At 40.3% G+C, this 15394-nt stretch overlaps 1 protein-coding gene across 1 annotated transcript in view; it reads right to left on the bottom strand.

Annotated features, from left to right (window-relative positions):
- The window catches only part of LOC120782993 (potassium voltage-gated channel subfamily B member 1-like), a 34474-nt gene extending 19780 nt beyond the window's left edge, over positions 1–14694 (bottom strand). The window contains exon 1 of the mRNA XM_040115629.1: positions 14140–14694. Within this exon, the coding sequence (XP_039971563.1) occupies positions 14140–14694 (555 nt within the window). The remainder of the gene's footprint in view (positions 1–14139) is intronic.
- Between the last annotated feature and the right edge of the window lie 700 nt (positions 14695–15394).

A 15394-nucleotide genomic window follows, 5' to 3' on the forward strand; every position in this document is an offset into this window, starting at 1 on the left:
AGCAGTCTCACCAGAATGTCATGATGTCGTGATTGCAATGACTAACGCAATTCAACCAATCCCCGTCATTTCTCCACTACCTTGGAAATTTGACCAACCATCGTAGTTTCCCACGAGTTTAACCGATAATAACAGTCCCGCTACGAAAAACGTTGACACATGCACCAAACTAACTTCCTTGTTTCTAGTTGTGATTATGCAGACGTGTGATACGTACATTTCACATTTACCAATAAAAAGATGGTGTGAGGCAATTTCTGCATGAGAGTGTGGGTAAATTGTGGTGGTGGAACACAAACAAAAGTCTTCACGTGACAAACAATTTTCTACCGCAAAACACACCCGGAGGATGGCTGAAACGCGTGAACAACAGACAAGACAAATCACCATGACAGAAGCTGTTGCATCCAGATCTATTGCAAGTGCTGAGGTGAGTTACATTAAATATGCATTAAATATACATTGGTAGTGGTAATGTTATCATAAAGCGACAGGAGCATACTTGCCTGTTTGAGTGACATAATGTGTGAGTGTGTGTGTGCGTGTATGTGTGTGTCTGTGTGTGTGTGTAAGATAAAGAAAATTGTTTAGGAATAGAAAATCTCAAATAAAATGTTTAAACATGGTTTGAAAGCTTTCTACAAATTACCAAGTTGGATGGGTGATGAAATCAGAGATGGAGAAGGTTAGGGTTAGAATTATACAAAAACAAAAACAAATCACAACCTTTTTTTTGCAATCTTCACTTGCTCCCACAGTTTCATTTAAAAAAAAAATGCCTAAAAACATTGGACCATGCATCTCAATTTTAGGAAAAGCTGCTGTGAAATCAAGCATTTTAGGCTGCAACACTTCTAAAGTAGACTGGCATTTAGTAGAGCGCATGCCTCTGCCAAGGCGAAAAATGCCCTATCTTGGAAAGTGATAAAAAAAATTCCTGGATCTGCCCCTTTAACTGGTTCTGCCACAAAATTTAATGGGTTCTTCCCTGGCTCAGGCCCCACCCCTCCACCAACTTTGGTGAAAATCGGTTCAGTAGTTTTTGCGAAATCCTGCCGACAAATAAAGAAACAAACCAACAAACAGACAAGGATGTAGACATGACTTCCTTGGCAGGGGTAAGAAACCCTGCAAAAATCCTGGAGCGACTGACTAAGATGATCTCCTGAGTCTCATATAGCTACAGTACTCTGCTACCCAAAGCACTTCTCCTGAATTTAATTAAAACAAATGAACATTAGTTCCTCCTCAGTCAGCACATCACAGGAGTCTCACATAATTAACATCAATATTAGCATACAAATACTGCAAGGATGTGGCATTTAATCCTCTATCACATCACCATATGTTAACTTTGGATTCTCCATATTTTAACCTGACTTTTGTTCCTTTCACTTAAATGTCTCTACATGACTGCATGAGTGACTGATAGGCCTGACAGTGCATCTGTTGTCCGGTCCGCATCCCTGCGTGACAACTTTAATTCCCTGACTTGTGAAATACAGAGCTGACTGCGAGCACAACAAAGACTTGCTCTAGTGACACTTTACTAACATTCTGAAACTAAAAAGAAATTATGTCCTTATATTCAGTTTTAAATAGAAGCTGCTGTGTTGACCCAGAAAAGCCTCCCCTGCTTCACATGGCGTCTCTGTCTGTCTCATTTGCACTCAGTCAGAGAAGCACAATAAATACATACACCCACACACTGTATCTGTAACTGTAAATACAGTCCACATACAAACTTATGCACTGCAGCATTTCATGCAGACAGGAGTTGTAATCTGCCTGTGCAATTTCATTTTGGACAATGGATGATTTTGAAATTTTTTTTTTTTTTTTACATGAATGCACATATGCATTTTGCTCTTGTCTGATACCTGATGCTACCTGCAGTGAAGTCTGTAGACACTTTGTGCACAGCAGCGTAACCTCCTCTTACTGTCTACTCGTTGGTACAAAATTGTGTCTGGATTCCTGCGATTCTTCAGAGGTCTATATGTTCTGTGCCATAAAGTGCAAATGAAACACCCATTCGGTACCAATTACAGCAGTTATTATGTAACAGAAACAAACAAGCCCTTGTGCTTTTTTGCACACAGGATACCACTGGTTAAGCCTTATTTAAAGAATAAATTCAACTTTTAGGAAATACACATGTTCGCATTCTTGCCAAGAGTATCAATCTTCTTGTATAACTCTTGGCAAAAAGGAGAATAAGTGTATTTTTCAGAATGTAGATCTATTTCTTTAAGTCTGAAAATGCAAATGAAAAACAAAGAGATAGATTTGATTGCATTTCTGTGTTCGCCTTTACAAATAAATATGAAACTGAGTAAAACCACAACCTTTTGACCACTCTCTGTCACCACAGACCCTCTAGTATCACACCAATTACTTATGCACTAGTCCATCTTATACTAAACCTCACTCCCTCTTTGTCTCTCCCTCCGGATGAAAGAACACCTCTGCCGTACCTTCTGCTGATTTAGAAAAGGAACATACTTGTGAATCTGGCAGTCTGCTGTTGGGGAAATTAGATGACTGCCAGTTTAATGTAGTCCAATGAAAAGGTTCCAGCCTGTCACAAACAATCAACTAAATTACAACATCAATGCGTCTATTTAAGGATATGTGTGTGCGTGTGTTTCAAGTGGAGAATGAGTGGGAAAAGCACAGGCTAAAAAAGAAAACGTGTTTGGAAGAAAGCCAGAGACTGGATGGGAAAATGTGCAAGTTAGTGCATGTGTGTTTGTGTGTGTGGGTGCGTCTTTGTATGCATGTGTGGGACAGTGTATTTATTTATAGAAGCCCCTTGGGAGAGGAATGCCATTGCAATGCTAAGGTAGACAATCTGGTGGGGTTGTGCTGGATGTCACACTAAGGTAGCTTCATCATTCCTTGCAGGCTGTGCCTCATTAGGATGAGCAACACCCTGTATAATATTAACAACCACACCGCTTCTGCATTGTCCTTCTAAATCTCTTTGTGCAAATACCATTAAAAACCAACACAACTCCTCTGGGGATGGTAGTTGCTGAAAATACCTCACTGTAACAGTTTAGTCTTTAAATTTGGTTTTTTATTGTTTTCCGTGCAGAATTCATGAAATAGTAAAGAAAATAAAACCTGCTCTTCTGGTTTTTCATGCTCTCTATTTGTATTGATTGCGTTGGTTTGATTGAGTTATTCTGTTCCATGAGAATTAAAGATAGTAGGCGGATACATTGATCCAGAAATTGAACTGAACTCCCCATGACTGTTTCTCTCTTGGTAGACACACACGCACACGCACACGCACACACACACACAGCCTTGGTTCTGGTAACACACAGACTGATCCCTAGTGCAACGGCTGCTCTTTTTGGGTCCACACAAATGACCAGAGAGGTGAGAAGATTACGGAAAATACGATGAAGCAAGGCAAGACCTGATTCCCCTATGCCAGACAATCATTAGAGGTGGGAAACCTCTCACCTCACGCCCACTCAACCTTACCTCAAGAGCTGCATTATATCCATAAACCACACCGGGACTTGCCTCAGAAACCAAGCATTACAATGGGATGTGTGGGCCTCGATGAACCCAACGTCCTCATGTTGCAGAGGATTGTTTGTGCAGTATATTTTCAAATGTGCACCAATCACACAACTGGATCTAAGGCTTTCATCTCTATATGTGAATGCACGCATCTCACTCTGAATGCGAGGTTGTAAAATGAGAAATGCAGGCGACGGTTTTTAAACATCCTGTGTATGCTTTGCGTTGTCATTGTTTGCAGAAGGTACTGAATGAGATGCATCAGGAGAACAATGCATGTCTCTCTCACCCATCTGCCTCCATTCCTGCTGACATTTTACTTCAGTCACAGAATGTGTGCGGCCTATGCTTTACTCTTTTCATGTGTATATATATGTTCATTTGGAAGCTGCATTTGTGTCAGGTAGATAAACTCACTGGAAAATAAAAAGCCTGCTTTGTTTAGATTATTGTCATATCTAAATGTGTAACCAGCATCTGTCAAAACAATGTAAGGTGATCTGCTCACCACAACTGTAACCCGAAGCTTTGTTTAATTCAGCCTGTCTACCATGGCAGACATGATGCCCCACAGTGAGAGACTGGAGGTGATCTAGTGTTAATTGAACCCTGTTGTTGACTGTTTGTCCATGGAGCTTTCAGGTGTTGGGTTCTGTATCAAATTCAGGTAATTACTGTTCCTCAGTTTGGCAGCCGCTGTGAGCAGCAGCGCACACATGTATTTACACCTGCCTTCGTAGAGGCAAGGGACTTCAGATACCAAAACTCCATTTTTAATCCAAGGAAATGTTTATAACTTGTGTTCGTTGTGGGTTGAATCTCACACTGCTGGGTGTGTAGTTGTAGAAATACTTTTGGTACAGTCTGTATTGTTGAAAAAAACCTCCATGCAGCCTAGATACCACAATCATTTCAGCTCCAGGACACTATCTTTTCACTTTCTTTTGAAAAAGCACCACTTGGCATGAAAGAGACACACAACCATAAGCTAAAGGACCTAGAAGGAAGCGACAGGCTGATTTGAATTTGTGTGCTGAATCTTATCTACCCCTGTGTATCATGTGACCAGCCTGGTCTCAAATAGGAAGCCTACAGGAGACAGCCATTATTCAGAAGATGCACTCTGCTCATCATTAAACCATTACAGTGGGATGGTAATTACAGTATATTTTATTGACTTTTCTTTTCCATAGAATAAACCATTCTCAGTCATTCAGTAATAGCTTTCTGGAGTAATTTTGTGCAAGTGAGCAGCATTGTTCTTGAGAGGAAATCAGAAAAGGTTGCATTACATATTACAGCGTTACAGTAGCTTCTCCCACACACAACTACCTCTAGATACGACTGAGCTTTCCCCTTCAAACATCTTAAATGACCAGAGCATATCATGGTTAAGGACCAAAGACTAGGAATCGATATAACGATTAGCGAAATCAGTTGAGTCCTTGTACTCTAGCCAAAAAAAAGGCCGAAGCTCTGAATTTCCTCAGTTACAGTACCATTGCATTGTGTTTCTTTGCTATTTGCCTGACAGCTAAGTGCCCCTGGATGAGGTGTGCTCGATGAAGTCAGCTGGTTAAAAATGCACGAGCCAACTTTTTGTTGTGCTGTCACCAACTGATGGCAAGTAGGGTAAAGCACGTGTAGCACTTAGGTTTGGGTAAGAAGTCAAAAGAACAACAGCGGAGAGCTGTGTCACAGAAAGAAGAGTCTGTCAAAGCTCACAGATGGATTACATTATGCAGATTTCTGACTGCTGTAAAATGTATTGGAGTGACTACAGAATTTCATTGGATTATTCAGTCATGCCTGTCATTCCTGTACGGGTGGCTGCAAAATGACCTTTTCAGTCTCAGCCTGCCGAGTGAACGATGAAAACCTCGGTGTGGTGTGCAACTGTAGCTGAAGAAGTCGTTTCAGCACACAGTAGCTTTGGGTTCTAATGTCTATCTCTCTGGAAACTTCTGTTGCACTCTGCAGGTGACCACTCGGCCGCAAGCCACTCTAAATCTTGTGAGTGATGTTCTCTCTTCTCTCTGACAGGCCTGTCTGAATAATGAATGAAGTTCTGCGGCAAAGTAGCCATGTCTCCGTCCACTTGCAATTGACCTCTGACCTCTTTAAATGTCAGCTTCAGTGAAGACCTCTACAGCCACAAACGCAGTTCAAATGTGTGCGGAATATAAGGAAAGTCAGATAAGGCTTAGTCCTAAAAAAGCATGGGTTTTTCAGACAGAGATATTATGCAGTGGGAATCTGTGTGCACGTGTAATATGCCCCAGCTGGTTGGTGCGATAAGTTAATGTAGCGTACTAGATCAGCTCTCTCCATGGAAACTGCAGGCCAATGGAGGGTTCAGAAAGCTACAGTTGCTTTCTTCTTCCTGAAACCATATGCTACAAACTGGAAATAGTCGAAAGGAGCCATCTTTACCCTGGTGAAACTGATTGATGTATTGATGTATTGATTATTTGTCATTGGTAATTTCCACCTTTCTTAGATCACAGCACCAGTATTTGGCAAATGCACAGTCAAATCATGTTATCTCAGATACTGTGCAAATTGCTCTGTGGATCACATTCTGAAACTAAATCCATTAGTCAGAAATTTCTTACATGAATGTGTTTCCAATGAAAACCTTAATCTTGCATTAATGGATTTTTTTGGCCACCTGAGGGCAGTGGAAAGTATCTGACTTACATATTATAAATTGATATGAAATTGTTAGTAAAAAAAATTGCCTTTTTACATAACCATCAGATACAGAGCAACATTAGCATTTGTTTCGAGTTGTGTGTCTGTCCAACTGATGAACGTAAGTAAATATTCACTCTCCTTTTAGCTTTGTATAGGCTCTCCACCAACCGCTGAGGGAAATATCAGGCCCTTTAGCTGCTAAATGCTGGTATTTGTTCACCACCTTGTCTCTAACTTTGTTTATCTGCAATCTGATGCTGGGCATGAAAACAGCTGCTTGAGCAGTGAGAGTGAACCAAAACAGTGAAGTTGCGGGCAAAAAAACAAACAAAAAAAAAAAAAAAAACGAGGTGAAAGATGCTATGGGGTTCCCTAGAGATAAGAGGAACTGCAGAGTCGGGTGATAATTTTCTGCGGAGTCATCATTACAAGCAAATCTTTTCACATATAGATTAAAAATAGATCAGCAGCAGGCAGGCAAATGGTACAGTTTGTTCATGCTGGTAACGCAGCACCTCCATCAATGAAGGAAGCCATTTATAGACCACGGGAACCAAATCCTGCTCTCTGAAACAGTCTCTCTTAGTAATTTCTGAGGAAATGTAAGAGATGTGCCTGGGTAAAACTTCAGCTCCTATCCATCAGTTCATTCCTTCAAAATTTCAGTACATGGGAGAGTAGTAACATAGTTTTCAGTAGGAGCTTAATGAAGAAGCATGAAGTTCAAATGTATAAGGAAACTGTGGCTCCATTGCAATGCGGAGGCTCTGGTTGCAACATGAGTCTTTGAAGTCTCAGAGAAATCATTTAGGTTTAGTCAGTAAGATGCATATGGAACACATTTGGACCACTACACAAACAATTTAATCCTCATGTCTGCAGTTCACAGATGGGCAGATTTTCTCTATTGATTGGGAGCCACTCTGATGGGACGTGCTACTTCCTAAGGTGAATTTCCATTCACGTATTTCTGCACACTGATCAAAGTGCATCAAAGGCATGTTTTAAATCAATAATGCTAATGCCTCTCTCAGTTTAGAAGAGAGATTCATTAGAGTCTGTGTTGTTGCCTTTGCACAATGGCAGTTTCTTTCAAGTGCAGCTGAAAAAATGGTCAGCGGGCCAACCTTTACATCTCTGGTTGTAACTGGGGTGTCCATAGACTGCAAAGTGAATAAAAGGGGAAAAAAAACATGTACTGTTTGTTTGGAAGAATATGTCTGATTTTTGTGGTGTTACAAAACCTATAAATTGTCCAGCTATTGCAGTTTTTGGAATAAGGCAACTTGAATATGAATTTTTTCCTGCTTAGCAGTTTGAGTGCGGTCGGTCTGAGAACTGACTATAAAAAACTAGAAAAGGAATTTTCAAGGGGTGTTATGGTATATGAGGATAGCTATTATCTCTATGCATTTAAATGAATAAGACAAATATATTTAGAGAAATCTATCTCTCTTTAATTAAAATTCATACGATAATTAGTGCTTACATGCTGATTAAGTTACTTTTATATGAATAATGAGAGGATGGAGGACAACAGAGGGCAACAGAAAGAGGCAGATGAGATGATAAAAGAGCTAGGATGAGAAAGAGAGAGACTTTGGTTTCCTCTGTCAATCTGCCGAAGAGTCTTCGTGACTCTGTGTAAGCTCACTTGGTGATATATGGCACTGCAATCAGTGTGGCAGCTGGGGAAGTGTGTGCCATTGATTTATGCCTATTCAAGCTCACCTAAGACAAATGGGAGAGTTACTGTCACCCAGCAACAACCCTTGAAAACAACTCATAAAATACACTGTTGGATCGTCCCGGGCATACATACACACACAAAGATGGTAAGAGAAAAGTAGGGAGGCTAGGAAAGACAGAGACACAGGGACAGAGGAAACTCTCTACTCTATGGCTCTGAGCCACTGCTGAAAATAACAACAGGGACCATAGAATCATAGCGACTGTTCTGCTAAATCTCCTCCGGTCACACTGCACTCGCTGTGACACACCACTGGAGGTTAGCATGAGTGACTGCACTCCCTCATGCGGAGCTATCAGCAGGCAGTGGTCCGTGGGAAGCCACACGTCTCAGTCCCTCTCTAATGGCTGGTCAGGGTGTGTCCACACTCAGCCCAGCTGACCTTACATCTTAATGTTTCTGCAGTCGATTTCCTCCCATTCTTACAAAAAGTTGTCTGCCAGGTTGGGGTGAATGTGCAGCAGGTAAAAGAACACAGTGGATCGCTCCACACAGAGCGATAGCTGGGGTATGCAGCGTGATCTCAGACTTCACAAACAACAAAGCAAAGTGCTTACAATGAAGTCAATTGGGCATATCTGATGTGTGGTAGGAAGTGCAGTTAACTGCCTCTAGTCATGGCTGTCTCTTGCTCTCTGAGAGGAGAGGTTTCCATCCAATTAGCTCAAACAGCCTCTGCCAAGGCAAAAGAACTAATTGTCGGTCTTTATAGCTCAGTATCCTGTTGTGGACCAAAGCTTCAGTGGGTAGAGGGAGAACTGGAAAGCTTTTAGGCGACAGGAATTCAGATTCCCAGATTGTAGAAGTGTCAAAAAAGTCTGTTAAGCGACAGCTGTACGAGTCAACATGAATTTTTAGACACTGTGAAACTTAACAGCAACATAACAATCAGAACCTGTGCCCATTCACTTTGGAAGTTAACATTATGGTAAATCAACTTATTATTAAGTCATAATGTAAAATACAACGTCCCCTGCATATTTATAAGCTTTGTAGTTGACTTTGCAATATGAATTTTGCATGCGATTCCAATTTTGTTTGTGTGTGTATGTGTGTCCAGATGTCTATGTTTCGTCTTTCTTAAATGTCTCTTTTTTGTGTTTTACTAATGAATATACAATCATTAATGTAGAAAGTGTTCACACAAAGTGAATGTTTGTTTTTATCATAGTTCTAAACTCTGAGATATTGCTTATACAATGTTGAAACAAAACCAAGGCATTAAAAGAGTTATTCTATATTAATAGATTATATATATATTCCATTATTCATTTAATTCTAATTAAATCATACTGATTCATGATAATTTACTCTGGATTCTGGATGCCTTGACTATGTGATATATATATAAGGTACACTACAAGGTGTAATTCTTGGAATAATCTAGTAATCATTTATTTTCATTTTATAATTCAAATCTTTAAACAAGACCTCAAACTATGAGAGGTGACAAATTATGCTGCAGCACCTTTGTGAAGTGGACTGTCACTGAAACGGCCTAAAGCTCATGCACATGTTTAAAACACCTGGAATCATGGATTAAAATCATAAGTATTTCTCTATAACCTTAAATATTTGCGACCAAGTAAGTAACAATAAAAGTTAGAGTTCAAAATATTTGATCAGATTTTACTGATTTTGTCAGAAGTAAGTGACCTCCCCTTTTTCCAGGTAAGCGTCACCCTTTTAAAACCTTTTATAGGAGCACAAACAAAACCCAACATACTGAGATCTCTCAAGTGGAATAACCGAAACTGCTCTAACTGTAAGATTTTTAAATATGACACAATCCCTCATAGTAAACTGATTGCGAAAAACTGGATTTCAAATGTGGGCAATTTCGGAGTTTACAACAATGATTGTGCCAATGCCTCACCCCTGGGAGGGTGATTAATTGGGCGACCACGATCCCTCTGAGAGTGAACTGCAACAGAGGCATGCTGGGACATGCTGTGTTGCATAGGCTGGTTTCATTCACACCCCACTTACCCTTTCCTCCCACCAGGCCAGACTACTGTAAAAATGACAACACAGGCATTCAGCACATACTGTTCTGTATCAACAAGAGCTTATCTTTTACTGATGAAATGATTACCTGAAAGTTTTTCTTGTGTTTCCAGGAGTCCATATTGTTATGCTAAATAATTTAGTGGGTGGACCCATGGTGGAAATGCTCAAACTAAAGTGGGTCTAAAACTATTCAGTAACACTTCAACAATCCCAATCAGAAAAACAGACTATGAAGTGCTGCACACATGGTGTTCACTGCTGCTTTGAGATGAAAAATGGTCTCACCGACAGAGAGTGCTTGTGCCTATGTGTATTTTTGGGGAGGTTATAAATCCAAAGGTCCGGGATCAGGTGACGTCGGGAGCTATAGATATTTTGAATCAAACCTTCTCTCCCGGCATTAAGTCAAGCGTTATTAATGTGCAATTAAAATTTCATCAGCACTGAAAAATAGATGAGGCAGAATATATGTTTGGTAACAAGCCATTTCACAGATGCAATTTTTCAATTAAGCTTCAGAAACAAGACTGCATATAATGACTGCCATTTAACCTCAATTTAACATTTTTACTTTTCTCTGCCTTATATGTAAAAGTAAACAAGGTGCAGAGGAAATGGCCCAATTTGTCAAACAACGACCGGTTCCCTCCCCTCTCTTTCATTCCAAATTTTCTGGGCCCCTTAGTTGTACACACTGCACAGCCTGTTACAACCTTTGTGGGTTAGGTAAGGACAAGAGACTGCATGCTAGAATGACCATGGGAGAAGGTCATAAATTGTGTTCCTATATCTCTGTTGGACTGTGCAAAAAATTTCATTATTCAAGTTAAATGCTACAACCGCAGTGCAGGAAAGACATGAGCCAATGCTAAAACGTATGATAACGAATGTAAAGAACCTAGAGGCACTTCATGTGCTGGAAATTGTGCTTGTTAAGATGTTTTTGAAAGTTATGTGTAATAAATTTACAAAATATTACATATGTGAAAAATAGAGCTGATTGTTAATCCATGACATGGTCATGATTCTGTCATGGACCGTGTCATGTGCTATCTATGAATTTACAATGTAAATATTGTTACGTAAGGAATCTTTTCATATTTGGTCATGCCTTTGGCCCTGACCTTTATTTAATAATTCATAGTCCTGTGAGCTCAGTGAACATTCGCAGAACTGAGTAAATATTTAGATTCAAACATATTTGTTCAGTTAGTCTCACTAGAAGCTATTCTGTTTTTTTTTAAAGAAACTTTAGAATGAAAGATGATTTTCAAACATTGTTTACAGTGTTAGAATTCAGAACAACAAGAACTATTATTAAATAACTCAGGAGTTAAACATGTAATATTGCATAACAATCTTCTTTCAAAGCCTTTAGTTCCATCGATAAAGTGCATAATACTGCAAAGTGTTTTTTTATATGTCCAGTATTCCCAAATGTGATACCTCAGTCTAGTCAGCCCTGTGAACTGGTACAGTATTCAATTGCTTTTAAAAGCAAGGAAAGAGAGAAGTTATTGTGAAAGTTTTTCAGAAATCTACTTTTCTGTTCCTTATAAACCGTCCAAGCTTCTTCATTGTTATGTCTCTCACATTAATGAATGTCGATCCTGACTCTTTACAAGTCATTTAAGGATAGAATGAGCAATATGAGAGTACAACTTATTTTCATTGAATCAAATATATACCAGTCAATTGAATCATGTACTTCCTATTTCCAAAAGAAAAAATATTTTTATATGTTAAGGTTTGAGCTAATCTCTCAGCTGGATTTAAAAGAGAAAACTTTTACCCAGCCACATTCCTAGGTTTTTATAAGTCGAAATTGGTTAATTTTTTTTTCTGTTCTATGTTTGGATAGTAAGAAGAAGGATAACAGCAGTATGTGTTTGTGTAAACAAAACACATTAAATCCAAATAAAATTTTAAAAGAGAGAATTCATGAAAAATGCATGAAGAACATCAAGAGCATGTCATTGTCTGCTAATTGCTGGTGCACACAAGATGCTGTCATCTGCATAAAAATTAATCTTTAATGGCAAATTGTGTTATTGATAAACAACGGCAATAACGGAGGACCCAACATAGACCCATGAGGAACTCCTTTATCAATTTTAAGGGGGTTTGATTTAATAACACTGGCAGCTTAGTAAATAAAAAAAATTATAATCAAGAATAATAAAGGCCCGTGGGAGTTCAGGGTGTGGTTTGCAATTGTTTTCCGTCGACAGAGTTTTTAAAAAAAGAATTACTTTGTTATTATTTTAAAAAGGAATTGGCTGATATCATGTTTCGATTTACATAAAGGGATCACAAATTACAGCATCCAAAATGGCCATGGAGTTGAATCAATACCTCTAGACATAGCCTCGACAAAAACTGAATTTGGTAAGTCTTGTGAGGGTAGTAACTATTGCAGGGCTGCTTACTGCATTTTGGCTAGGCATACCAAGTAAACTCAGAGAAGACCTCTATATCAGCGAACACTCAAAAAGAATATTTGATAGCTCCCTCTGCTGGTTTATAAGATTTTGACTGTATCACAATCTTAAATATGTTACCAAAAAGACATAAAATGATGATTATTAGCTTCAGATACTATAATTTTCTCTGAGACAGGAATATTTAAGAAAAATAATTAGGAGCTTCAGTAATTCAAGGTAAGTGATGGAGCAATTTCTTTGAATAGATGAGTTGAATAAATTACGAAGGAACCCCTGTTCAAGGAGGTGTTCGAAATTGCTTTGAGTAATGAATTGACCATGATATCTTTTGTTTCTGAAATAATTAGCATCCTATTCCACGGAGAAGGTCTCATGTCTTCCTGACATACATCTTTCCAAACAAATCTTCAGATATTTTGAATTGTGATACACCAGTTACACATAGTGAAAATATAACGTCAAGGTACATCTGAGAAAAATCAAACCTAATCGTTTTATTTGTTAATTTGTTGAACTTTTCTTTTACACTCTCCATGGTAAATGACTTAAAAGGGCAATAACTCTTAATGTTGTTGTTGTACAGTTGTTTTATTGGCAATATGCAGTTGGGTAGTTATTTAACATTTAATTGAATATTGACCCAGTGGCATCTTTTTCAAAGTTAGTCCACTTAAAAATGCTGTTAACATGACTATATCCATTGATCCAGCAGAGTGAAGTACTCTTGTTCCTGGAGTGTGAGCTGTGAGCCTGTTAACGAGTTGGATGATTGAACACTGCACTGGAAATGAGGCAGGGGTGGCTAATTAAGCCGAGAAGGAGGGGACTGTGGGTGGGGGTTGGGGGGTTATTAGACGGTCTAAAAATATATATATTGCGCATTACGCAGGAAGGTCTCTTTCAATCCCGACATGGATTAAACTAACATTAAGTGTCACTCTTTTCATCCTTTCTGGTGTTGCCAATGAAGAGCGAACATTCAATAATCACCCCAGGAGACTTGCAGACAATGCTGGCCTGGGAACAAGTAGCTAACTGAATAACTAACCAATAAGGGGAGCCAATGAAGGCTGTCATGTATTCGTCTAAAAAAGTAACAACAACAAAAAAAGGTTTTAATTGACTCCCCAGAAGTGCACCACCAGTCTTTTTTTCTCCGAAATGTACACCTAGTTAATTGGCTTAAGTGGGGAAACAAAATGAGTTTCCAAAGTCATGCCTTTCAGTACACCCTGATGAAAAGGCAAAACTTAAAGCAGAAAGCTTTGACATTCACCTCTGGGTACAACAACATCTCTCTATCTAACCCCCCCCCCACACACACACAGACACACCAGCTGTTGAAACTGACAGATTACAAGCACTGGTTCCAGTTAAAAGAAAGTCAGACATCAGATCAAGCCAGTCTCAAAGAAAGATGTATGCTAGCCGCTGGATGTTAAACTGAATTTCTCATGCTCTCTCTTTTTTTTTCCATCTCTAATTTTTTTTTCTTTTTCTAAATTCAAACCGCATTCATGAGAGCCCCATCCTCAACAGCCCTTTTCCCGCTTCTTGATGGAGAAATCGTTACTTAAAACTGAAGTCATGTAGGCCTGTTGGCTGTATGCCAATCCCACCATCTCTCAGGTTACCTACTACTTTCACTTGATCCCTCCAGGCAGTGTGGCACTGGTGAAATGCTGAGTGTGACACTACCTTTGCAGCGAACGACGAGCTGGGCTTCTCCAAGAGGTCCCAGAGTTTCTTCCTCTTTTCGGAACAACAAGTGGTCGTAAACTCCTCTCCGTCCCTCTCCCTCATGTTCTCGGCCTCTCTTTTGAGCTCCTCGTTCATTTGCTCCTTTTTCTGGTGATACCTGGCCTGGCAGCAGGACTCCAGGTAGATCTCATCGATACCCCAGAAGTCCAGCTCTTGACTGAAAGACAGGGCGCACATTTCCTCCATCATGTGCAACTTTCCGGTGCGGTAGAAGTTCAGGATGGAGGTGAAGGCGCCGGGGTGTCTGTCGAAAAAGAACTCGTTGTTATCCAAGCTGTAGTCGTCGCATATCTCCATGATGGACTCGTGGGTGTTACAGTCTCTCAGTTTGCCCAGTCTTGTGCGGGGCAGCCTCTCCAGCGTCCTCCACAGGACTTCGTGGAGAAGGCCCCCGACGTTGAGTCTCACTCGGCGGGAGTGGGTCTTGCTCCGGATGATGTCCATCGTGCCTGGCGGCAGCGTGGTGGCCGGCCGAGACACCGTTTTGATCATCTTCACTCAAGTCGCTCGGTCACTTGGAAAGACTGGAAGTCACAGTCTGGCAGATTAAGAAGACGTGGTCCTGTAGACGACCGCATCGGGGTCCATCCTCCCGTCCTGTGGCTGTAATAAAAGAGAACGGAAATGACTTGGACGCTGCTGTAACGGCCACGGCCGGTGTCCTACAGTAGCAATGTCAGGTGGTTTATCCACTCATCAGAGAAGCGAATAGATATTTTAATCAGCTTTAAGAGGCACAGCCGCTTTTCTCGATGACAAGGGTGAGGGCCGGGCCAATGATAAACTGGACTCCACTTGTGAGCGCTGTCCGGTGCTCAAACGCCCGCCTGTCACTCCGCAGACCGGTGCCTGTCGCTGTCCACGGACTCTGGTGCTGAAACGTCTCAGCTCGTCTGGGACAGCGATCAATCCCGACTCAGAGGCAGCGTAGTTGCGGATGCCAGCGCCGAGTGTGTTCTTTAGAGGGATATTAAGCTGGACTAATACTGACACCGATTATCAACTTTGATTAAGAGCCCATAACATATTATATCAGCCCCTGGGACCAGTCTGTGGGGACTAGCCTGAAGTCCATGGCAGTGGTATTTGTTATGTTACACCATCATCATTTATTTTCGAAAGAATGCATAAAGTTAATTTTAGCTGGAACCAAACCTGTCATAATAACTACACTATTGTTGCGCATAAGTGA

The sequence above is a fragment of the Xiphias gladius genome, chromosome 21 (genome assembly GCF_016859285.1).
Source record: "Xiphias gladius isolate SHS-SW01 ecotype Sanya breed wild chromosome 21, ASM1685928v1, whole genome shotgun sequence".
NCBI classification, from domain to species: domain Eukaryota; kingdom Metazoa; phylum Chordata; class Actinopteri; order Istiophoriformes; family Xiphiidae; genus Xiphias; species Xiphias gladius.